Source organism: Herpailurus yagouaroundi, unplaced genomic scaffold, assembly GCF_014898765.1.
Source record: "Herpailurus yagouaroundi ecotype Mexico unplaced genomic scaffold, PumYag 29, whole genome shotgun sequence".
NCBI lineage: Eukaryota > Metazoa > Chordata > Mammalia > Carnivora > Felidae > Herpailurus > Herpailurus yagouaroundi.
Window position 1 is genome coordinate 11,106,228 of NW_024412377.1, and position 25,649 is coordinate 11,131,876.

Consider the following 25,649-nt stretch of genomic DNA (forward strand, 5'->3'; position numbering starts at 1 on the left):
GTGCTGATGCAAACAGAGAATGTCACACAGTGAGTTAAAGTGAAACGTAAAAAAGGAGTACTTGAATGTGTGTTTTGTTACAGTAAGAGAAAAACTCACATCGTTTGTGAAAAGATAGTAAGGAAAGCAATGAAAAGGAGCCTATCGAATTTTTGGCACCCAGAGGTAGCGTTTGAATGCCTCAATAAAGGTGCTTTTGTGGATTGGCAACTGTGCTCGAAAGCAGCAGGAAATAATGTGCTGAATGGAGCCCTAAGAAGCAGGACTTAGTCATCCCACCCGCTCCCTCCAGAGCAGGCGGTGTTATCTGTGGGCTAAGAAACTGGACAAAACACCCTCTAAACAGGAGTATCTTTGTGCGTGGAACCTGAGAAGCCCGACCCGGGTGCTGCAGCTGTTTGGAGGCCAGCGCCGCGGACATGCTGCGCAGAGGGGAGACGCTGGGGACGGGGAGCGGGCCGGAATCGCTGTCCTAGGAAGCGTGGGCTCCAAGATCCCCGTGTCCGTGACTGTGGGACCCATGTGGCTCCTGTAATTGGGGTTCGGAGCCAGCTTGAAGAGAGGCTACCAAAAACTCAGCAGGGTTATGAAGGGCGTTCAAGTCTCAGGAAGACACTAGTAATTTTGAGAGGAAATTATAGATACTATTCCTCAGAGTTAGGTCATTAGGGTTTCAATATCAAAATGTAGTCGATAATGTGCTGCATATTCCATCTTTTGCCTTTAAGGTTTTGGGGGACCTTTTCATCGTATTTTAGCTGCCTAATTATTAATGTATGTTTCCTCTTCGGAATAGAAAGACTTTAGACCCTGTGGCTCATCTGAATTCTAGTTTTACAAAAGCTTCTCTTCTAAATTTTTTTTTAATGTTTATTTTTGAGAGAGAGAGAGAGAGAGAGAGAGAGAGAGACAAGAGTATGAGCAGGGGAGGGGCAGAGAGAGAGGGAGACACAGAGTCTGAGGCAGGCTCCAGACTGTGAGCGGCCAGCACACAGCCTGACGTGGGTCTCGAACTCATGAACCGCAAGATCATGACCTGAGCCAGAGTCGGTCACTTAACTGACTGAGCCACTGAGGCGCCCCAGAAATAGCTTTCTTTTTACGTATGTTTTTAGTTCTGATTTTAAAAGCACCATTTGTGGGGGCGCCTGGGTGGCTCAGTCGGTTAAGCGTCCGACTTCGGCTCAGGTCACGATCTCACGGTCCCTGAGTTCAAGCCCCGCGTTGGGCTCTGTGCTGACAGCTCAGAGCCTGGAGCCTGCTTCGGATTCTGTGTCTCCCTTTCTCTCTGACGCTCCCCCGTTCATGCTCTGTCTCTCTCTGTCTCAAAAATAAATAAACATTTTAAAAAAAGGCACCATTTGTGGGGTGCCTGGGTGACTCAGTAGGCTAAGCATCCGACTCTTGATTCCCACTGTGGTCAGGATCTCACTGTTTGTGAGATCAAGCCCCTCGTCAGACTCTGCACTGACAGCATGGAGCCTGCTTTGGATTTTCTCTCCCCCCGCCCCTGCCCTCTGTTTCTCAAAAATAAATAAACTTTTAAAAAAATGAAAATAAAAGCACCGTTAGTATGTGACCTCCCCCCCCCTTTTTTTTGTTTGTTTCTTAAGACCTCCTTTTGCAAAAATGACCTTCATATTTTTTTGGATAGATTAATAATAGGCCCTTGAACATTGAAGTTCTAATTTTAAATATTTGAGGAATGGTCATCGCAGGAGACAGTTACATTAAAACTGATTTTTGGGGAGTGTTTTGACCAAAACAGTTTCTTTCAAACCAACTTAAATCATGAGAATGAAATTGTTGAAGTTTTGCCCTACAAATATGCCGGCAGATAGTGATTTTTACTCCTACAGTATATTTCTTCAGTAAACCATAGATACCTGTTTTCACAGGCCATGGATTTGTCTAATATGTTTCTTTTCCCACAGAAATTCTCCTCTGAATCTGCCTATTTTGCTCTAGTAACTTGTCCCACACTCTCAATTTCTTTAGCTTTTTGTATTTATGCAACCAGAACGCTGAATTTGTTTTTTAAAACGTTTTATTTTGAAGTCATTTTAGACTTCCAGAAAAGCTGCAGAAATAGCACAAGGAATCCCTGCACCCCCTTTGCCTAGTGCACCCCACCCCCCTTGGCACACGGCACATGACCCTGGTTCGGTGACCAGGAGCCTTGATGCAGTTGTTAATTGGCCACAGCTCTTGTTTCAGGTTTTGCCTTAAGGTCTTTTTGCCTGCCTCAGGGTCCAATCCAAGACACGTCGAATTTCGAATTTCGTTTCCAATCTGTGCTAGTTCCTCTGCCTTTTTTTTTTTTTTTTTTTAATCTTTCGTGACCTTGACGCCTTTGAAGTCTTACCAGTTCTTTGTTTTGTAAGCGGTCCCTCAGATTGGGTTTGTTGATCAGATGTCTTCTCATGACTGAATGTGGTGCATGCACTTGTGGCAAGAATACCACAAAAATGACACTCTGCATCTCCGTGCGTTACCCGGGGGCTCGGGAGGATCCTGACGTGTGTCCCTGCTAGTGGTGGTGACCTTGGTCGCCTGGTTAGAGTGGTGACTGCAGTATTGCTTCGCTGTAAATACTGTTCTTCTCTTTGTAAATAGTACCTTGTGGGAGTTATTTTGAAACTATGCAAATACTGTTTCTCATCCTGCCTTTACCCACTCGTTTTAGCATTCGTCAGTGGTTCTCACCCAGAACCATCGTTATTGTGCTGCTTGCCTACTGGTGATTCCCCGTCTCCCTCATATCTTCTAAATTTATTAATTAGAATTCTGAAAAGAAGGGCTGTCCCTCTGCCTCATTTGCTTATTTATTCAGTTAATTGCATCAGTGTGGAGTCATGGGCATTTATTTCATTCCATGAGTCATAATCCAATATTGTCCTTATTTATTTGTTACTCAGATTGTTCGAGCTTCGGCCATTAGGAGCTCCTTCAAGTGGGCCTTTGTGTACTTTGGACACGCCCCATCGTTTTTTGCTTGCTTCCTTGCTTTCTGACACTACGAGGTTTTCCGGCTCCTGTTGTGTTTTCCTTGCTGCAACCCTAGATCAACCGTTTCTCCGAGAAGTCCTGGTTCTTTTTCTCGGAGAACGCTATGAAGCACTAAGGTCTTCTCAGCAGACATGTATGTGTACCTACCCAGATGCACACACGTGTCTACGCTCATATACTCTCTGTCTCTCCATGTAAGCACGCATAGAAAGAAACGGGACTTGATGTCATACTGAGACCTCCAACTCCTGTTTGACAACACAGGGCTCATTCTAGTCCTTCACCTCTCCTTACCTGAAACCTTCCTTTCTGATAGTGAGACACCTGCATCTCATCATTCAGAATATACGATGGGCACCTGGGTGACTCAGTTGGTTAAGTGTCCGACTTCGGCTCATGATCTTGCAGTTCGTCGGTTTGAGCCCCGCGTCGGGCTCTGTGCTGACAGCTTGGAGCCTGGACCCTGCTTCGGATTCTGTGTCTCCCTCGCTCTCTGCCCCTCCCCTGCTCACACTCTGTCTCTCACAAACAATAAGTAAACATTTAAAAAATTTGTTTAATACATATATACTTTGAATCCTACGAGAAAAGGCTGTGATTTTCCTCCTTGGAAAGTGAATACTTTCTTTACCTAAAATGACTTGACTTTAGAAGATTGAACTCCACCTGTTCTCACTGCTGACCCACACCTCTGTAAGACAAAAATGTACAAGTCTTTTGTCTTTGGCTTTACAGTTTGGAATCAAAATACTGTTTTTCAAAGTTACTTAGGTAAGCGCTTTCCTTTAGTGTGGCTACGTTTTCCTTTGTAATATGGCTGGATCCTTTGTGACTGTGTTTACCTTACATTTTGAGGACACATTTGCAGGCACCCCAGACCTCGTTGATCTTAATGATTTGTTCTGGGGGGATTTGAAACATAACCGTGGCCCCAAGAGTCAGCGCTCAACCTTCTGACACACAGGTTCTCCCGCTTGCTTTCCCTGCACCCCTGGCCTTGGATCCTCACAGACCAACCTCAGGTAATGTTTTGGAAGGTGCTGTCTTCGGCAGTGGAACTTCTCTTTTGTGACACTTTTAATTCTGTGTTTACCTATCAAAGAAATATCCATAACCTATCAAAAATACCAAACGCCTAAAATGTTTGTCTTTAACCCACCACGTTTGGTCAGTTTACATGCCTTCCTTGTTCGCAAAGGGCGTCTCCGTCTGTTCGAGACTGAGCTCCCCATCCGTTTCTTTCCCCACGTGATAGAATCCTCACACAGCAGGCAGGCTCCTCCTGTGCCCAGAGCTTTGACCCCATCCCGCACATTCTCTGACTTCTGGGTCGCTTCCGATTTCCCTGCCGGTTGCGGTCCAACCTCCCTTCTTTCCCAGCTGCTCCAAGAAAGTGAGGTCCCCAGCCTCTGTCCTCCCCGCCGTCCCTTCCCCACACGTGGCCGCCGTGCCCACCAAGCGTTTCTGCCCGCAGGCTGCCGGGGCCACCCTGGGTCTTTCTCACGTGAACTTGGTTCAGACTCGTACCACAAATCCCGGTCACGCCACCAAGGCAGGAATCGGCCTTGGAGTTCAAAACCTACTTCCAGGAAGCTTTTGCCCCACGGTCCGGGTTCTCTCCCCACTTTGCCTCGGCACTCTTCACTGATGTCGGCATTTCAGTTGGTTCCATACCTGTGGATCCAGAGAGTTAGATCATCACTCCTTCCGGGTGGGGGTCAGGCAGCACCTTCATGTCATATAATTTATCTTTACGTACTTTATAAAGTGCCATGTTACTAGTAAACACTACGATAACCTCACACTTTCACACATGGAAGGGGGGATGGAAGCCTGCCTGCCTTTATTCCCCGTTTCCCTGTGTTACATCTCTCTCACACATGTGAACTTGACATTTTGAAGAAGGCAATTCCTGGGGAAATTTCACACATGTCTCAGCCAAAATTGTAGTATTCATTTTTAAGCATCATCCCCTTCCTCTTACTAGAGAACATAATATTACCCATAATCACTTTCCCTGACAGCTTTTTTTTTTTTACTTTTTTAAATTAATAGCCCTTGCTTGGCAGTCTATATTTTTGGAAAGGGACAAAGTAAAATATTTAATAAAGGTTGTAGTAAATGAAACCTTAGAATGTCAATTAACTTGATTTCCTTTAGGACATAATTTTTACTGCCTTTTTTTTTTCTTTTTCTTCTGCCAATAAGAGAGAAGATTATTTATTCAGTAATAAAGTTTACTTGCATAAAAAGTGCTCTGTGCAGATTTCCGCCTCTTGCTTGGTCCTGGCCTGAGTACGCCATCTGGATCTATCACGGGACCGTTTATAGGGAAAAACAAACTTAGGCTTGGCTTTTGGTCTTTTAAGAAGAACAGGAGGCAAATCCTACTTCGTGGCAGTTTGTTTTAGGGAGGTGTTACAAGTACTCCAGACAGCTTTCTTCGGGTGCGATGGGTTTATGCTTTTTTTGTAGTTGTGAATTGTATTACACTGAGAAAGAAACTAGAAGTGTATGCTGTTTTCACATTTTATACTTTGAGAATTTTTTGAATTCACTTCACAACTAGTGTGGGTGGTGGCAGAGAGAGAATACAAGTTGAACTTCCAACTGGGGAACTAAAAAGACAACATTTTTTCTTAGCAAAGCATTAAAACAGCACAGAATCATCTGTACTGTTAGGTTAGATAAAACAGAGATAGGAGAATTACTAATAACTCAGGAGGGTAGTGCCTGGTTTTAAGTGTCGGCTTCAACAAATAACACCCCTTCAGAAAATGTTTAAGTAACAGAGAGCCACATTACAGTTTTAGAGTGTATGAAAGAATATTCCAGGTGACTGCCTCAGAGCAGGAGATGGGCCATCACAGTTGGGAGAGCACCGTGCTTGCCTCTCAGATGAATGAGGAACAGGAGCGCGAGTACTCTCACACAGGAGTCGGACAGTCAGACTTCATGGTGGTTAAACGGTGGAATATCGCCTACGAAGCCATTGTGCTGTGGGAGACAAGGGAGAGAACCCGTGAGAACTTTCAAATAAAGAGTAAGAATTTATGTAGGCTAAAGAAAATATCCCGTTTCCGAAAAGGACAAAAATGAGCTTTTAAGATGCTTCGCTAAAAATGCCTTTACGAATCATGAGTAAAGGTATTTATTTTCACTTGTATGGCTGCTGCCTGTAAGGAAGAGGGAAGCTATGTTTCTAATAAGCGAGGAGTGGCATTTTAGCCCAGTGATGTAACCGGTTGGCTGTAGACCGAATTGCGTGTCTTTTGGTTATCAAGTCACATCAGGAGGCACTATTTATTGTATGTCTCCGAGAAGACCTCCATCCAAACCTACACAAAGCCCAAGTCAGGAAGCCTGGCGTGGGGAGGGCGTCCGTCACTTGGCATTTCAGTGAGTGAGGAAATCACAGCTCTGGCCGCTGGAGGAGAGCAGAAACATCTGGCTCACAGTGCGCCCTCAGAATTTCCTTGAGCTCCAATTAGAGTCACTGTGGTAGAATGTAATCCACAGCGTCTGGATATTCCCACATGTGAGACCCAACTGTAAAGCGGCGCTCAGAGGCGAGGCAGAGGGAGCGGCCGGCCACGGGAGAGGAGCTGCACCCGCCGGCCACGGCTGGGCCCCCGGGGCTGCGCGGTCCCTGCCCGCCAGCCTGCCAGCCTGCCCCCCCCTGCTGGGGTCCCGGCCCGCCTCGCCTGCACCCCCCCCCCCCAGTGCCTGCCGAGCCGTTTGCCGGCTTTGCGAGAGAGTGGGTGCCTCCGGCTGCTGGCCGGGATAGGCAGGGCGGGAGCCCTGAGCCTGCAGCCTCGAGTCCGCCCGGCACCCACCATGCCGAACGGAATGAAACCGGTGGACGCGCTGGACTCGCTGCCCTCCGTCAGCTCGGCCTACGGCAGCGGCGGGCCGCCCGGCACCTGCAAGTACTGGATCCTTGACCTAGGTACGCACGCTTGCCGTGCACGCCCCTCCAGCCCGCTCCCCCGGCTCTGTTCTCTCCGGTGGCTACCGGGGCGACGGCTGCATGCTTCGAGACGGCAGTGTGTTGTGCTTTAATGCTGGCCTGTGCTATCGGCTGCCCGCCCGGGAGAGGGGGGCTCTCGGAACGGGACGAGAAGCGCTCGTGTTGATTGATTGCGCGGCTGGGGGCATTCTTAATATCTGGGAACTGCTGTTGCTTATCCTTTCTTTCCTGTAAACGGCATGTAAACGGCCTAAAGGGATCTGTGCCACACACCTTCTTATGATTTGAGTTGGTCTCGGGTCTGTTTCAGGTTTAATTGCGGGGTGGGGGAGGGGTTCAGACCATTCAAGAAAACAGCAGTGTCCTGCACTCGTGTTTTGATTCTCTGGTTCCCTGTCTTAAGAACCGCAGCCATATAATAAGACGACGTAAAGTTAGGGGAAGGGACGCTCCAGCCACCACCAGTGTATTTCAAGGGAGTGCGTGTGCCAGGCTTTGGCTTTGCACACAGAACCAGAGTTAAGACCAGGAAACGTGACTGCAAAGGTCATTTGAGAAGTCGATGAGCTCCATGTTGAGGAAAAGGCAACAGGATACGAAAGAATGGAGTGAGGGTGGGGAGTGAGGTCTGTGGGTCTCCGCAGAACAGCCGCCCTGCCGTGCTCCAGAGGAGGCTGGCTTCCCAGCAGCAACTTGCACCATCTGTCCGGACCGTACAGCCATTAAATGAGTTTCTCACTAGGCCGTCTCTGGCTCACAGGCAGGGATGACTTCTAGCAGGATTTCGAGCCTGGCCTGGTACTCTTGCCATTTGCCCCCCACTCTCAAACCATCCGTTATTCACATCTGTGCTTCGGAAGCGGGCCGCAAGAGGGACCAGCCAGGGGGATCTGGTGAGACCTTCTGGGCACTTCCAGAGCTTATTATGAGCTCAAGAGAGAAGGGTTGAGGTGGAGGAACCCACCAGAGAAGGAGAGGTCAGAGGAAGGAGGAGGCAGAAAATGTGCCTTTAGCAACTCAGGGGAAGTGGCTCTGTTGACATGTTTGTTCACGAAATGCGAGGAAGACAGCAAAATTATCTGGTTAGAGATAAGTGTTGGCTGCATGAATAGTGAATTTGTTGGTATAAACGTTAGTTTTTTATCAGTATTCTGTGTATTTTTTGTTCACAAAGCTATCAAGACATTTTTAAGTCATGAACCATAACTTTTATCATATTTATATTAATTACATTGTTTGAGAATGGCCTTCCTCTCTAGAGGTGTCTGGGTCAGACAGGTCCCTTGTGACACCGTCCACTAGGAATTCTGCACCAGGTGGATGAAAGTAGATGATCCACGAGATCTCTTCACTGAAAATAATAACATCTGGGCAGAAAAAAATCAAAAGTCTGATTTGAAGCCTGAGCCATTCAGTAGCTCTGGGCCTTGAGAAAACTACCTTATGTCTCTGAACGTCAGGGGTTTTTTGTCTATAAAATGGGAATAACAGTAGAGCACTCTTCTCCATGTATCATAACCTCCCCAAAGCTTGGACCAAAATATTTTAATGAGCAGTTTTGCTAAGAGGTAATGGATTTTAAGAAGACAGCATTGTCTTTGTGGAGAGAATTTGAATCCTAGCGTTATTTTAGCTCTTTAGAAATTCTTCTGAAGAGACATTACTTAACTTTTAAATACTGGAGGATAGTTATGCTATCATATTTTTCATTTCCCCGAGGCATATTTTTGTTCTGGCAGTCCTCAGACTATCATGGAAAGTCTAGGTGATGTTATCCAAGCTGTAACCACACAGCTAACACAAATTTGGAAAGAAATGGATGTCCACTGGAATTTTCATGGGGAAAAAAAATCTAATCTCCACAGTAAAGGATAGATGAGAGAAAGCAAAACTGTAGTTAATAATTTTTTTTTGAGAGACATGACTGTCCATCTCTCTCCAAACCTTCATAGCAATTCCAAGACCAGTTCCAAGTTCCTGAATGTCATGTTATATCAGAATGGTATTTTAATACATTCTGATTCTACTTACATAATTGATTATGTGGAGATAGATGTACATCAGATTGAAAAGGAAAAATGATTTTGAGTAATATCCAAGAAATAAATCCCAAAATAAACTTAAAATGCCCAGCAAATCATAGAAAGTGATGCAAGGCTTTTATTTAGACCCCCAAGCAATCTGGGAGTTCGTTTATTGGACAGTACCTTGGGAAAAGGCTGTTTTTCTGCTTTCTGACATATTCACTAAAGCATTCTCCTTCAAACGTGAATTAGTCTTGCTTGGAACAATCTTCACGAAAGCCCATTTTATGTGCAGCCCTTGCCATTACCAACAACTGACACAGCCATGAGCCTGGAGAGCTTTACTGCTAAGCAATTGTTAGGAAAAGAACTCAGGTTTTAGGTAAGGTCACGAACCATAAGTTATCTTTTAAGAGGGTTTCAGTGGGAGAGCCCAGTTACACTGATAAGATAGTGGAACTATTGAATTTGTTCACATTCTGAAATAAGTATATCCTTTTATAGGACACATGGAATCTATTCCAGTGCTGTACATATTCTCCTAAGGAAAAGCATAATGTAGTGATCCTCCTTAACATTAAACAGATGCACACACAGAGGAGTGTGCCTTATCGTTCTCCTTGAACTCGCTTCACATCTTCTGTGTCTTTTTTGATGAGTGTGGATTCTCACCAATGCAATTAAAGGAAAACCTTTCAAAGACTAAATGTAGGGAAGACGTTTCTTTGCCGAAACACGTCATATGCACCTGTTCTGACAGTATGCATCATGTCAGAGATGCGCGTGCACAGGACATTCCGCTTCCTGTGAGTAAAGGAAAACCACCAAAGTGCTCTTAGCACAGCGTCGTATTGTTTCAGCTATGAAGGCCTTTTCACACAAGTTACCATGCAAACTAAATTCTAGCTCAAATCTGTTTTGCTCTGTAAGTATTTTTAAATGATTAGAGTTTATGACAGGATATGCATGATAATACAATGGGAATAGTGTGTTGCTGTAGAAGTCAGGCCACCAGCGTTCCTGTGCTTGCTGACCCTGCCAGTGTGACCTCCACTAACTCCTTGTTAATCACACTCACCTGCAGCTTCTCACCTGTGTGTGCGCGCGCGCGCACGCGCACACACACGCGCACACACACACGCACACACACAGCATCTGCTTGCTGCTGCTGTGTTTGTGTTCTCCGAAAACTACATTAAAGGTTATTTTTTCCTTGTAAGCAAACTGCAGTTTTTAAATAATTTTGTTTTCTCACTTTTGACTAATAAAAGATATATTTGTCACTCTGAACTTACGGTGACAGTTTTGAGAAAAATCAAAAACAGTGTGAACACACTGAATTTATGTATATTTCCAACCAAAGTACAAAGAAACTTAAAATTATCTGGCTTTATTTAGGAGGAACATGAAATTTTGAAGTATTAAAATTTTGAAGTTCATAAAATGGACTGAAAATTTCCTCAAAACCCAAAAATTTCCTCTGAGCCCTCGGACAGAAAGGCCTTTCGTTGCTCTGGAATCCTTTCTTCTCTCTAGACAAGAAGCAGGCCTCTGCCCTTCGGCTCTGCTCCCTCTCTGGTATGTGCTCTTTCTAAGCATATTTCTTCAGCTAGACTTCAGGATGAACACAAATTTATGGCTCTTATGCTGAAGAATTTCCTCCAGGTGCTCGAAGTTAGCCTTGTGGTGAGCAAGCAAATCCATAAACCCCGGATAGCCTGCCTGAGAGCGTGGGGGTAAATGAGCCTCGGAATGAGTCCATGGGGGCTCCCCTCACTTCCTCTCCCGTCTCTGAGGACTGGCTGGGGGTGTGGGGGGAGGAGCCACAGCCCAGATGCTCCTGGTGAGTTTTTACAGTTCTCCCAGAAAACCATGCAGGACTCCACAGTATACGGCCCCAAAGTACATAGTTTCTCTGAAACTGCATGCTAACTGTAAAATCGAAAAGAAGACAATGTACAGAAGGAGCAGCAGAGGGAGAAATAGCACAGGCAACTGCAGATTATGTTTGAACACATTTTCTTCTAGTCTTTATACAAACTGCTGCCTATTTTACTTATACTTCTAAAACTTACTGTAAGAGATTGTCTCACTCCCATCCATTGTCCATTTTCTCAAATGCGTAGTTGAAGAAACTTTCTCTTGTTATATCTTGTTAAAATTAAGAACAGTTCACACTGTCACGGAAACACGTAGACCCGGCAGCTTGAAAAGACGAGAGTTATTTTCGTGTCCAAAGACACAGTCCTAAGGCAAGCCTCCCTCCCCCCCCCCCGCCCCACCCACCACCCTCTCTCATCTCTGAAAGTGGATGGATTATTGTAAGAAGTGGCCCAGTGGCCCATGTGAATAAGGGAGTCTTTAATAACAAGAAGGAGTGTGCTTATTGTGACGTGGAACTAAAAACTGAATGTTTTCCTTTTGTCTCTCCCCAGCTAACAAGAAAGCCAGCACATAGCGCTCCCCCAGCCGCCCTCCGCCCCTGCCCCCCACACGGGGCGTCTGCTCACTTCCTACTGTGGCTTCCCTCCCGGGCTGTGGCAGTGCCATTCTGTCACACGGGGCATTAATTAAAGCCAAGGACCGGGTTTGTGCCATTAATTGGTGCTCATAGCAGAGGCGTTCTTTTCCTTGCCTTTGTCTCCCTGCCTGCTTTTGTTCCCTCCTGGAAAGACTCCAGGCCTCCCTTCCTTCCTTCCTTCTTTCTCAATGCACTCGCTCGGCTGCCCCGAGTAACCGCACAGGAGGCCCCGGGATTCTTAGAGAGCTGCCCTGTCCCAAGGCACGTCGGAGATCGGGATCTCACCTCCAGTGTTGGACCCGTGAACAACTCTGCAAACAGTTGCCCTGAACCTCTTTCCTTTGTGTTTTTGGCCTTTTGTCATTGTTTGGGGATGTGATATCCTAGAAAGGGAGTGGGCAGTTTTCAAGAAATTACAGACTCATCATTTGAGAAATCAAATTCAGGTCCATTCAGTTCTTGTAGGGGGCAGGGGGCGATGTCATAAAATCAGACTAAAAGTTTGGGATCGCAGCCCTTAACGCTTTGTGTTCTTGGAGTGGGCTGTAACCGTGCGCACACAGGCACACCTTGTACTTTTTGCCTCCTCAGCTGCGGTTAACATTTTAATCCCGTTTTTCAATGCCTTGCCTTAACTTAGAGCCTCATGTCGCCTTTGGGAGAGGTTTTCCTGAAATATAATTGTGAACGGGATTCCTAACTGGCTAGGGCTTTCTGTGTTCTTTATTTTTGAACCCAACAACCAGGGACCCTAAAATATAATGCACTAGATACTTGCTTTGTGGTTTGTGGGGGAGGGGGGACCATCCCTTTCCTCATTCTCCACAGCTGGAACTCTTTCCAAACTAATATCCACCCCTTGAGACTGAAGCTTCAGCAAACCTGCTGCGTCGAGGACGTGGAGAGTGATGGTGTTTGGCAGGCTCGCTGCAGAGCATTCCAAGGCCCTGGTCATTTCGCCCTTAATGCCATGTAAAAATTAGCGTACGGTTATGCAGAATGAGTCATGTGGCTCTACGAAAACAAGTTTGCGTGATTTATCGTGTATTTTGGCCAGCTCTGTTCTTAGGCAATTCCTACGTTTTCTAGAGTGCATGAAACAGGCTTTTGCATGTTGGCATGCTGGATGTGGTCTTAATTAAAAATAAAAAATTTGTGCATGAATGAGGAGAAATCTGTCACCACCTGAAACAAATCAATCATGTAGTTTAAACCACTGACTACAGAATGTTCTCTTAAAACCATTTTGCGTGGGAGTGTCTTTGTGTATGTCCTGCTTCATTTAGAGGCATTTTCAACTTTAAGGAAATCTACACATTGCCCCCCTAAAAAATCTTTGATCTCTTCTTTAAGAAGATACCCTGACTTATGTCATTTTTTTCCCAACAAGTAGTAAGAAGATGTTAAACAAAAGCATAAATATTCATCGCGAAGAATACGGTTCAAATGTAAGCCTCCTACAAATAAGATGAAATGTTTTACTGCTAACACTTTGTGTTTAATATCAGGAACAGTTATGCCCACAGGTTAAACATTTCATGTTTCTTAGCAGTCTTAGAACCTCTGAAAGGCAGAATCAGACGAAGAGAATGTTATGCGAGTCTCACAGGATTGCTTATTCCCCCCAAATTAGCTTTCTGTTCCCTTAAATGATGATTATCTATTCAGGGCTATAATAAATGCTGTATTGCCCTGGGAATAGCTTCCCAAATAAAGAAATTAAGACTCAAGAACCCGTTATTTTATCACAGAAAAAAAAACTCATTTTCCCTAAGTCAGCGGTATACTAAATACTAAGGAATCTGGTAAACACACAGCATTTGTTTCTATAATGTTTTCCTTGTGTAAGTGACGTTAATCGTAAGTAAGTTTGTGAAAAGAACAGCCATTTGACTTTTTGGGAACACAGAGGGTCTCAGCTTCTGAAGAAGCCAAGCAGGAGGATACAGGAGCATTCGGAAGAGTTCTGTTCCTGAGCGTGGAAGCAGACGAGGACAGCGCGCCCCGGGAGGTCATTGCTCCCCTACACGGCAGTTCCCTGGGGGGGGGGGGCTGCACAGCCACACGCAGCGCTCTGCCCTGCAGAGCCTGGTCTGGGGCTCACACCTTTCGTGCCCCCGTGTAGGAGAGAGCAGTCGGACCACGCGAGGTGTCACCTCCACTGCCCAGGATTTCACGTGGGGCTGCATGGTGGGGCCGCTCCGTGTCTGGAGAACTTTCCACGTGAGCACTGATGCTGCCCCGCCTCTCATTCCCATTTCCCAGCCGGTGTGGCTGGAGAGCCACGGAGCCCTAAGCAGGAGTGTAGGGGCCGGGCTGGAGGGTGTCTGAAAACTCTGGGAGACGTAAATGTCTGCGGTTGCAGGATTTGTGTATGTGTTTCCAGTCTCGTTTTTATGCAGGTTTTCAAAAAATGTCTGTCTTCCATCCAACAAGGGTATCTTTAAACATCTGCTTTTGTCCTTGTGTTAAAGTCAGCCCAAATCCCCTCCCTGTCATCACTGGCAAGGTAGCTCCTTGGGGATTTCTTTTCCCTTTGTGACAGCTTAGGCTTTCTATTGCAGAAAAGCCTGCCTGTTCATCTCCCAAAAACTACATTTCAAGGGCTAACTCATGTAAAAGGCAAAGAAAATGGCCCTGTTACCCGGAGAAAGCAGGCGTATGGGCTGGAAGCTCTCCTCAAACAAAGCTAGCGTTTGTCCCGGGCAGAGGAGGCTCACGTGAAGAAGGAAGCCCCAACGTAAGAGCGGGGTTGAGAGAAGGAGACAAGAGCTCTGACGACATGGTTGTGTTCTCTGATGGGGTGGTTTGCGGCGCGTGGGTGTCTGCATCAGGCGAGCAGTCGATCCGACTCGCGTGTGCCTGGTCTCCCCCACCTCCCTGGAAAGGGGTGTCAGATCAGCAGGGCGCCCAGCAGCGTGAGGGGTTTCGTGTCGGCCCTGCGCCTCGACCGGGGGCTGGTCCACCTCTCATCCCTATGCCGCCTCTCCCAGTGTCCCGGTCACAGGACACGACAGCTGCCAAACTCCTCTTTTCCTGAAGGCCAACAGCCTGCTGATGAACCGTCACCAGCCACAGACCTACTTGTACCCAGAGCATTCCTGACCCAGCACATGAGCCAGGGCCCATTTTGTTCAGGGTGTAGATAAGTCTGTTCACTCAATCCGTGTTAAATTCCTTACATTGATCCAGACTCGTCTGTCCCAGGGGCACCTGGGTGGCTCAGTCGGCTCAGTCATAATCCAGGTTGTGGAATCAAGCCCCATGTTGGGCTCCGTGCTGAGCACGGAGTTAAGATTCTTGCTCTCTTTCCCTCTGCCCCTCCCCTACATGTGTGTGTGCTCTCTCTCAAAACAAAACAAACAAACAAACAAACAAACAAACAAACAAAAAAAACTGGCTCTCCTATTATTCCATTTGTGAGGTGTTTTCAAATCTCCACTTTGGCAGTTTGTGATATCCTGTTCATCTGATTAGCCAAGCAAAGGATTATGCCATCTGCTTTCATTTTTATTTAATTTCTCCACGTTTCCTTATTGGAAATTCAAGTGTTGAAATTCACGTGGAGAAAGATTTTTTTTTTTTTTTTAATTTCCCACACGTGGAGAAAGATCTTTAAGATGAGATGCTTTCCTGACCAGAAATTCTGACAGGTTAGCATTCCCCTCACGAGAATGAATTTGAGAGGGAAAATGATGCTTGCAGTTTTGCATTTGTTGACATAGCCACATTTTCCAATGATTATGTAGTGTTTTCAGAACCCACACCAAGAATAAATAGCACTTGGCGATTTCTCTGTGAGCCAAAGGAGCAAGTTTGCACGTGTGACTTCCGTTTGCACGTTTGTCTGGTGAGACATTACAAGCCGTGTGTCCCTAATGCTCCTCGCGTTATGTGGTGGTGAAAAGGCCCTTGTCTCTTCACGACGTGGCCCCCTAAGCACACAGCAGGGTAATCGCCCTGTTTGTGCACACCCTCGCTTTCAACCTCCGCCGAGAGACAAGGTAGAGCGAGTGTTTTTGTTTGAGTGCGGTGCTTTCTAGGCGAGTCGGTTTTCATGGGTGCCAGTGATTACATTGTGTTCTTCCACTCGGTCCCCCGAGGTGGGGGGGGGGGGGGATGCTAGTGAACCCTGGTGTGAGTTCACGGGAGGGGCTGCTCCGGGAACAGCGAATGTGCTGGTCACTTGTGCGTTTTCTCAGACAGCAAAGGACATGTGTGCTTTATTACAGCACGAGCTGTGGCCAGGCCGTGCTGGACCTCTGGTGGAATCCAGGGATCATTTTTAACAAACAACAGCAACAACTTAGAAGTTCGATCTTTTCATGTTTTCAGTCTCTACTTCATATTGGAAAGCAAATTCAGAGCTCACGTGTTTGCGTTGAGGACCCCCCCTTGCACATTTGCCTTTGATGCTCACGCCACATTTTTCATTCCTTACCATTCTGCAGACTCTAGTGCTCAGGCCTCTGTCCAGCTTCCCACTTTTTAAAAAGGCTGTCTCCTGTGTCAACATGACTTCGTGTGACCGTTTGAGCCCCAGGACCCAGAACCCTGGGACACCTGGATGTGGGCGTGTGCAGGAGAGGAGGTAACGGCCGATGGCGCCGACGATGTGGTGTCCTGTCGTGTTGCAGGCCTGGTGGATTTTTATTGACGCTGGGGAGCAACTTAAGAATTGCAGGTTCAGAGATGGGCAGAGGCTGTGTAAGAACAACAGTAGGGTAACCGGAATGAGCAAGAAGTCCCTCAGGAAACGTTTCCAGGCACTTGCTCACTTAAGTTTGGAGACATGCTTGCTCCAGTATCTGAAGCACTGGAAGTAGAACCGCATCACTGGGCAGGTCGAGTTCCTCTTCCGTGCACAAAATTCCCCCCAAGTAACAGCCCAGGTTCACCTCGCTCATCATGGTTGTAAATTAACGGACTTAGCCCGTGGAGGTGGTTGTAGTCCCTGTGTAAAACGAAATGTAGACAGGTATCTGGGAAAATAAATGTATAGATTCGCTCACTTTTTATGTGATCTTCAAGAGGATTTCTAGTACATTATGGCCTTTTTGTTTTTTTTCATTCCAAAGAGATGTCACCTCAATTCCAAAAGCAGGGAATTAAAAGCCAATTTGACAAGAGTAGAAAGGACAGTCATTATTCAGAAAATTATGCTCTGGAATATTTGAACCCCAACCCAGTCAGCAAACTCTCTGTTCCATAAGTAATTTTCTACATCTGATTCTCACGTGTACGTTGCGACCTTCCTGGTATGGTACAAGAATTTCCTAAATTAAAATGTGATTTGCTGCACCGAATCCTTGACAAGACAGAGGTTTGAGAAACTGCCGGAGGCCAGGTGCACCTGATTAAACCCTGCCCAGTCTGTTCTAAAATAGTACGATGGAATTACCATCAGACATTGGAAGCAGCTGCCCCAAAGTGTCCTTGAGTTATCTTTCTTGAGCACATAATCTTTCTCTAGCAATAGCTGCTAAATAAACATGCCTTTATGTCCTTATAAGTAGAATTTTAAATTAGCAGTTTGCCGTGGGAACGTGCCGAGCCGAGTTAGGCTTCCCCTGGTTAGCGTGTATATCGAGACATCACCGCGTTGTTCGTTTGACCCGGATCTTTGACCATGTACAGTGGACAGAAAGATGGGACTCCCTTCCTTCAAAACTAGCTAAAATCGTTGGGGGAGACCCCGAAGGAGAATTTGAAATGCGAGGTTGCAATTCACTGGAAGGTCTCCTAGCGTTGACTGTGCACGTCTGCGTGGTGGTCGGGCCTCGTCAGATGTGACACGGCCGTCCACGCGGGTCCTGTGTGCCCGTTTGGTTGACGTTATGTGGAGTGAGGGGTGCTGGTCTCTGCAGACATGTGGTGCTGTGGTGGCGGCACGCTGGCCCCCCGGAGTGACGGGGCCTTCACCGTCCTCGCGGTCCCTGCTTCCGGTGAGCGATCAGCCCAGCGGCCCGCTTCCCCCTGCTTGCTTCCGGGTCTTCTGCAATTTCTTTTTCTGTGCAAAAATACGAGTATTGCCTCCTGTTTGCGTCAGACTGTAACATTACAAAGTCCGTGCTTGTTCCTCCTCCTCCCCCCCCCCCCCCCCCCAGCCGCCGGGTAAGGACTCACCGTCACTCCATAGTCAGACGGCTACAGGACTTGCACGGTGCCCAGCCCAGGACGTGATGGGATGGGGCCAGAACCTGGCCCCATTGCTTTCAAATGGCTATTGATCTGTAGAGAGCCCTCTTCAAGGTAAAGCCGGCTCTAAACTCTGGAGAGGCAGCACGAACAGAGCAGCAGACATCTCTGCCCTCCTGGAGCCATGTGCTGTGGGGACAGAAAAGGAAGAAAGGCAGGAAGGGAAAACAGGGTCCGGTGAAACGTCGTCGCGATCGGGGCCTGGCGTGTCAGAGTCTGTGAACAGACACAGGCAGCACTGTGCTCCTCGCTGTGCGCACTCACAGGCGCCCTGAGACTTGCCACCATTGTGAAATGGGGGGAGGGTTCAAATGAAATGTGATCCTTCTTAGTCTGCAACCAGCAGGATATGGTCCTTCTGCCTTTTTTTCTTACATTAAAAAAAAAGTGCTCTATGAATCACAGATGTCTCTAACTTAGTGACTGGGACGAGAAGGCGATTTATCTTCTCCCGACAGTCTCTGTGTTGTGTGTACTCGCACGGTAAGACTGCTTCCTGCAAGGGGCTGGGGTCAGCACTCCTGCTCTCCCTCCTTTCCCGAGCTTTTTTTCCTTTTTTTTAGGAAGAAATCTAACGTGGACTTTGCGTGAACTCTGACTTCAGCAAAGAAGCCATCTATGTGGGCTTGGTCTCCCCCGCAAAATAAGAGGACATAAACTTGATTTCCTCTCTTAGGGCTTCAGGCAGATCACAAATGGCTTTCTCATGTATGCACTCGAGCGTCTTTTTAAAAGACTGATGTGCTGATAGTATCTCTTCCTGCTGCAATTTACTTTTTCTTCTTAATAAGGGACAAGTTGTTAAATGGAAAGAAAATGAACTAATCCATGTGGTTTACTTCATCCATCCATCTCAAAATGATTTCGAGGATGTCCTGGTCACCGTGCCAGGCTTGTGATTACCAAGATGATTAATCCAAATCCCCATTTTCCGGGTACTCGCAGTTGCATAAGTACATTGTGGCAATAAGTCGCGGAGAACTACCAAGGAGTCCTGAAGAAGGTCGCCTCAGCCATCCTACATTTGCAAATAGCACTTTACCGTTTGTAAAGCTCATTCGTCCCATTGTTTCATGTAATCCAACACTGGCCCTGTGAGATGAGGAAATCCAGATGCCAGGATGTCAGTGTGGGGTCATGGCTATTGAGGGGGAGAACCAGGCTGAGACTCAGACCCTTTGACAAGCCCACAGTTCCTTTTGCCACATAATTGATCCTCCGTCTGGAACTTGAATCAGTGGATTTTCCCCAAGCTAGAAGAATGCACATCCCCAGACAAGACATGATGTGACCGCAGCCGTTCTTGGAGGCAGGAAGGTTGGGGATGGGTGAAAAAGCAGTGGGACTGGGTGCTGAGTCTTTTTTTTTTTTACTTCCCAGAAGTTAGGAATCGAGGGAAAGGCAAGAGACAGCAGCTGAAGATGGGAAACAGGAACAAATACAGTTTTCTTTGAGGGTCAGGTTAGTTTCCGCCGTATTTCTCCGTTCAGTCTGGTCCTGAATCCACTTTCTGCTCCCTGGTCCCCACCATGCATGATGGGTGCAGTTCACGTGCACACCACTCTCACCACGAGCTCCTGGGCCTGCCTCTGCCTTACAAGAAAGCCCCACGTAGGGCAGATCATTACAAGAATAGCCTCAATCTGCTGTGAATTACCAGCTTGCAAGTAAGTAATTGACAGACTGATGAATTTGACTAAAATTCGGTGGTACTTGTAGCTCATCTCGGAACTGAGGAGGGTCTACCACCAAGTCAGGACGTTGGTGGCATTTACTGCGGTCAACCTAAGTTAGCAGGCAGTGTGCTGAGTCGGGGAGGGAGCCTGTAGCTGGTAATCGACTCACTCACCCATTTGTCATTTATTCAACACACACATTTAAGCTCCCAGGATGTGCCACACATCCTGCCGGCAGCTGGGCACGTACTTGTAAACAAACCAGACTCAGCACCCACCCACGTGAAACCTGGAGTCTAAGGTCGAGGTTGGCTTCCTGTCTTGGCAGTTACCCAGCTGGGAGAGTACCGTCACGAAAGGGTTATGCAGAGCTGGGACCATAGCCCTCCACCTGAGGATTACTCTTATTGGCCTGAGCCATCCACAGTGTAATCCGGCAGAAAGGTGAGGTTTTAGAGGAAGGGGGCCTGCCCGAGTGGTGTTTATACCTGGGCAGGACACATTAGACTCAGTGTATCACAGCCACCGGGAGCCCTTCTAGAAAAGGCACCTCTGTGCAGGCCAGTAATTTAAGATCTTCCCAAGGAGACCTTCTAAAGCCCTGTTGGTTGTGTGATTGACGCTTGCCTTGTGCCCAGTAACATTAGGGACCTTAGTTCCACTAGGTACCATTAGGACACATTGGTTAAAGTTGCAACAAAGCAGCTGGTCTAGTGGTCAAAGTGTGTTCCTCAGTTAACAACAACAACAACAAAATTAGCAGGACTCTATTCCATTCTATTAATGAATATATTAAGTTTCAATGATTTTTAAGTTTTTAAATTCCTGATTGTCACATTATGTCACAAGCAAGTAACGAGCATTTAAATGGAGTGTTTAATTCATTGATTTGGGTAGAAGTTTGTATAGTGTAAAGAAAGAAATACAATTTGTTGTGTTTTTGAAGAGTGTCAAGTAGCATGAAAAAGTGAGCATTACTGTTAAAGGCAAAGTAGAAAGAGAAGGAATTTATTTTGCTTTTGATTTAGGGGTTTGTTTGTTGTTGGTTTTTTTTTTATTTAATTGCTGATCACCAGAATTGTGGCCAGTGTATCAGACCTGCACTAGACAAAGTGCTCATCTTGGAGACAGGTGAAGAAATCTCCTTCTACATTTTCAGACTTCTAAAGTAAAATAGTTTTTTCAAGGTAAAATTTAAAATTTGACCTAAAAAATAAAATAAAGTAAAATAAAATAAAATAAAACAAAACAAAACAAAATAAAATAAAATTTGACAAAATTGTACAGTCTCCAGGCTGGCTCAGTCAGTAGAGCATGCGACTCTTGATCTCAGGGTTGGGAGTTTAAGCCCTATGATGGGCATAGATCTTACTTAAAAACAACAACTGAAACAGTGCTGCTTAAAATGCAACAAAACTTTCTCCTTAGTTCGTAGTGGCTGCCAGATTTTTCTAAGTCCTAAATATTCCACTAAAGTGAAACAGTGTCATTAAGTGATTTGATAAAGAGCAGCCCAGGAAGAGAATGGCTGTTCCCTTAGAAACAGCAGTTCATCTGTAACCGGTGAGCTCCGGCCTTGGGCAGCTCTGCCTCCTTCCGGGTCTGGGATGGAACATTCAGGCCACGGCCACGTTTATAACGCGTGACCTGCCAGGTGAGGAGGAACTCTCTTTTGAACCTATTTCCCAAAGTGCAGCGAACCAAGCGCTCTGCAGCTGAGCCCACAGGGAGAGGCCAGCTCCTTGGCAGGCAAGGCTAGAATGCCATGGGAAGTATCCGGGCAGAGCCAGCCGCGTCCCACAAAGCGGTATTGATGGGCTGCAGTTCATGCCCTCGTGCCTCCAAAGGCCGGCTGGGGCTGCTGACCAGAGGAGAGGTCTTTGTGCTGCAGGGCCTGCCCCGAGTCCCTGCCCACCACTGCCCACGCCCATCTAAGTGCCCTCCCACTTCTCAGTGACCCTGCAGGCTCCGGTGGACAAAGACTGTGTCAGGGTAACAGCGGGCGTCCCCTTTTCAGTAAGGATTCGTGCTATGTGCTACACTGCTCCCGTGCCACACTCCCCCAGATTCTCACTTGTAGGCACAAGAACACGTGTGAGGTTCATTTGTTGGCTTAGCTGGTGCTCCCTGTTACTTGGAACGTGTGAGTATTCTGCTTATGAATGTCAAGACCTGTAATTGATTGGGTTTTATTGAAGTAAGAGGGCCTCTGTCTCTTTCCTGCCTCCCTCAATTCATACGAGGCACAGTGGGCCCCATCAGTGACACTTGTCGTAGGTTGGCCAGCCCCGGACGTCTCGCAGCCTCCGCCTGAGTGCCACCTCCACTGTCCTCTGTCTTGAGTTACCCGGCTGAGTGAATGTATGTGGAAGACGTGACTGCCCTTCACACGTGGGCTGTTGTGAATCAGCTCGCTCTACTTCTTAGGGCTGGGGATTTCTGATGCCTCCTTCAAGAAGCCTTCTGGGATCCGTCTACTCAATTCCCCTTCTTCCCAGCCTCTAACAGGATTTGTACTCGCTTATAGTTCTGGCCTCATAGTTATGTGGTCCTGGAAAACACTACATGGCGGATCCCATGGGTGAAGGACGGTTTTATTCATCTTTGTCCAGTGGCACGTACAGGGCTTGGCTCTGAGTCCCAGCACACTAAAGGACTGTGGAAGTGTCACCTGCTGTGGCTGACCCAGCATCTTGCTAATAAAATTAGTTGGAACTTAAAAAAAAAACCTGCAGTTGAATAAATTGTCATTTGGCATGTGGATTACCCCAACCTCCCTCTTCTTTTCATCCTTCTTGTTGTCTCTACGTGAAAGTTCCTGAGGCTAGGCACTGTGCTTCCCTGTTTGCCTTTATCCTGAATTGGCACCTGAGAAAATTTCTAGGAAGTACTTACTGTGTGCTGTGGCCAGCTTAATGGTGTAATTCTCTCCTGCCTCTTTAGATGGTACCTGAGGAAAAGAGAGATGTGGAAATATTGTAGTGACTTTCATTTTAAAATAAAGTTATAAACGAACGAATCTAGATCCACACATCTATGTGCACATACCCACACAGGGGAAAAGGTTTTTACTTGTCAACTGAATTCTGTATTGCTTAGTTTTGAACCAAAGTCTGGCTCTGAGAAAATCTAGATTTTTAAGAATGAGCGATCCTGCTTGAAATGTGTCATCTGTTTATGGAAGATTATACCCTCCACCCATGCAAGGCTTGGGCCAGGGAAGGAATGAGATGGCAATTAGACAGGGATCCGCCGTCTCGTCCAGGAGTCTGGAGCAGGAGTGGGAAACTACTGTTGACTCTCTCGCATATAATCACAGGATTGGGAGGGATTAGCTCTCCTGCTTTGTAACTGCAGCACATAATGTCTCCGGTGCCACCGAGGTAAACAAATGAATACAGGTGTCTGTGAAATAGGATCGTCTCAAAGAGTAATTTTAATATATTTTTCAGGCTTCAGAAGATTTAAGAAAATAACGAGCATAGTGAATGATCTCCTTCCTCATTCCATTTCTTAAAGTGTAAAGCATTTTACTCTATTTCACTAGACTGACACCCTCAAGTCAGGTGCTCAGGAAAGGGCCAGGCAGTGTCCTGTCACCGGTTTTCAGTTTGTAAAGTCCTGCCTCATAACTGCTTGGATTCGGTGAGTGTCAGCTGTCTTCTAAGCTTTTTTTAGGTCTCTTTTTTTCTCCTGAAAAAACAATTCAGGGTGAACTCTCTTTAATTTTTGAGATCCAGTGAGAAGATTCTCTCGGATACGTTTTCTGCAAAGCATTGTTGGTTATTTGAGGAAGGCTTCCCCTCACATTTCTTTTAAAAATGTGCTGCTGGTATTTACTTGGACGAGAGAAGTCACTTCGAGTCCAAGAGAAAGACCCCCTGCGCCTGCACAGTTCCGGGGTCTGGCCCCAGGCCGGATCTCCCACCAAACCAGCCGGCATTACCCCCTTTCCCAGCTGCTGACTTCGCTCTTGACACAGCGTTCCAGATGGGTGTCATTTGTCCCAAAGTCTGACCAGGTCAGATCCATTCTCCCATCCAAGTACTAACCAGGCCCGACCCTGCTTAGCTTCCGAGATCAGACGAGATCGGGCGCGTTCAGGGTGGTATGGCCGTAGACCAGGTCAGATCCATTCTGATGTGCGTACGTGCACACGTCCACGCTTTATTTACAGAGCCGTACTTTTTGTTCACTGGTAATGAGTCAAACTGATGTCTTTATGCACCAGGATTAGTTCTTAGTTTCTTTTGAAATCTTCTTTCGTAGCTTGTGTTTATCAAGAAAGTGGATGAACGTGGTTTTAAAGACCATCTGTGTGATGGTCTTCAGGGGATTGGTGACTTGGGGTTTTGGGGGGAACGGTACGTCCTGAGGAGAATCATCTCTGGGAACAACTCAGGTTCAGTAAAGCTTTGAAAGGTGTGTGCGTGAGACAGCGGACCTTCCCTTCCCGCGTTTCCAGGCCGCAGGTAGGCGGCGGGCACAGCCGGGCGCCCGCCTGCAGGCGAATGCAGCCTGCGGGCAACACGGCCGGAGGATCTGTCTGTAGGCCGTTCGGTCAAACCTGCCGTGTCTCTCTCACCCTTCAGACTCGCTGTCCGTCTCCAGTAACGATGCCAGCCCGCCCGCCTCCGTGGCCTCTCTCCAGCCCCACATGATGGGGGCCCAGAGCTCCCCGGGCCCCAAACGCCCGGGCAACACGCTGCGCAAGTGGCTGACGAGCCCGGTGCGACGGCTGAGCAGCGGCAAGGCCGACGGGCACGTGAAGAAGCTAGCGCACAAGCACAAGAAGAGCCGGGAGGTCCGCAAGAGCGCCGATGCCGGCTCGCAGAAGGACTCGGACGACAGCGCAGCCACCCCGCAGGACGAGACGGTGGAAGAGGTCAGAGCCCCCCGGCCTTTCCCCTGGAGTCGTGGGGATGCTCGTTTGTCGTGGGAACACGCTCCTTCGGTTCCCTTTCCCGTGGGTCCCTGTGACTGTCAGCTCGGTCCATCCCCCTTTAGCAGACTGGATTCGGTGGGGACAGGCGGGCCCTGGCAGCTCCGTGTTGACCTGGTCGGGACCCACGGTGGCTCCCGAGAAGGAGCGCAGGGTTCCGAGCGTCCCCCCAGGCCTGCTCCAGCGGGAAGCAGGCGCCCTGCTGGCCCAGCCCGCCTGGCCCCACTGCCACAGACAAGCCGGGAGGTGCCGCTCAAGCTGCGAAGGTGCAGGCCGTCCCTGAGCTCGGCCTAGACCACGGCCGCAGCATTGCGCAGGCAGGGCCCCAGCTTCAGACGTGCAGGGGCCAGAGGGGTGTGGGTGTCCTCAGTTCATGCTTAACATCTGTCCTCCCCAGCCGACACAGGGCGAGCTTACTTTGCTAACCAGTAAACACTGGATCGTTCCCACGTCATTACAGATACACGGGTATCTGCCAGCCGGGAATTTGTCTAAGTTCCCTTTTCATTCAGGGGTGGGAGCTTTAAATTACACCGCAAGGAACAGAATCCCTTCGTGACCCCCAGGCTAGGCTGTCGGGCTGGTGGTGGCAGTGAGGGGCCCTCAGAGTTTTTAACTGAGGCCCGCCACCCCCAGCCCCACCCAGCTCCCTCAAAAAAAAGAAAAAGGCAGACAGGATAAGATTTGTATCGTTTAATTTGTTTTGCAGACATGGGTTTTCTGCTGCTTTTTTCCTGGGCATGTTCTGCCCTGGGTTTTCACTGCAGTAATGTGGTTTATTATGTCCTCATCTGTCTGTTTTCTACATCTGTGTAGAAATAAAACTGACAACTTTTCTAAAAGTGAAAGCCGAGTAAAAGTAATGTGAGACTAAATTCAGATTCTTCCCGAGCATTTTGAACTGTATTAGTCTTCATGCCATTATAGTTTCAGTGAATTTTATTCTAGCAAGTTATCAGAAACAAAATGGAAGTAGACGAGAGAAACCGAATGAGAGTTATTAAGGGTTCAGGCTTTTGAACTGGTCCCCGGGGAGGGGGTGGTGGTGGACGACGAGATGTGTTCAAAGCCTAACGGATAATGTTGGTGGTCTCTTCAGAAGTCACGCGCGGGGGCCCTTCTCCGGTCCGAGTCTGCAAGCAAGGTAGCTGGTGTGCAGAAAGGAATGAGCAGTTCCCATCGGGGGTGGAAAGAGCTTGCTCCTGATTTCTGTCCCCTCCGTTCCTGTGCCGGCCACACTTCCCCCAGTTCACCCTTTAGGGCTCTGTCTGTGACCTGATGTTGACAGTCGGGCCTGGAACGTGACGCG

The 25,649-nt window shown here is 47.5% G+C and overlaps 1 protein-coding gene across 2 annotated transcripts in view; it reads left to right on the forward strand.

The window, feature by feature from the left end:
* Nucleotides 1-25,649, forward strand: part of TRIO (trio Rho guanine nucleotide exchange factor) — a 234,913-nt gene that overhangs the window by 167,464 nt on the left and 41,800 nt on the right. For both annotated transcript variants that reach the window (XM_040494140.1, XM_040494134.1), the window contains exon 34: nt 23,991-24,283. In XM_040494140.1, coding sequence (XP_040350074.1) covers nt 23,991-24,283 — 293 coding nt within the window. The remainder of the gene's footprint in view (nt 1-23,990; nt 24,284-25,649) is intronic.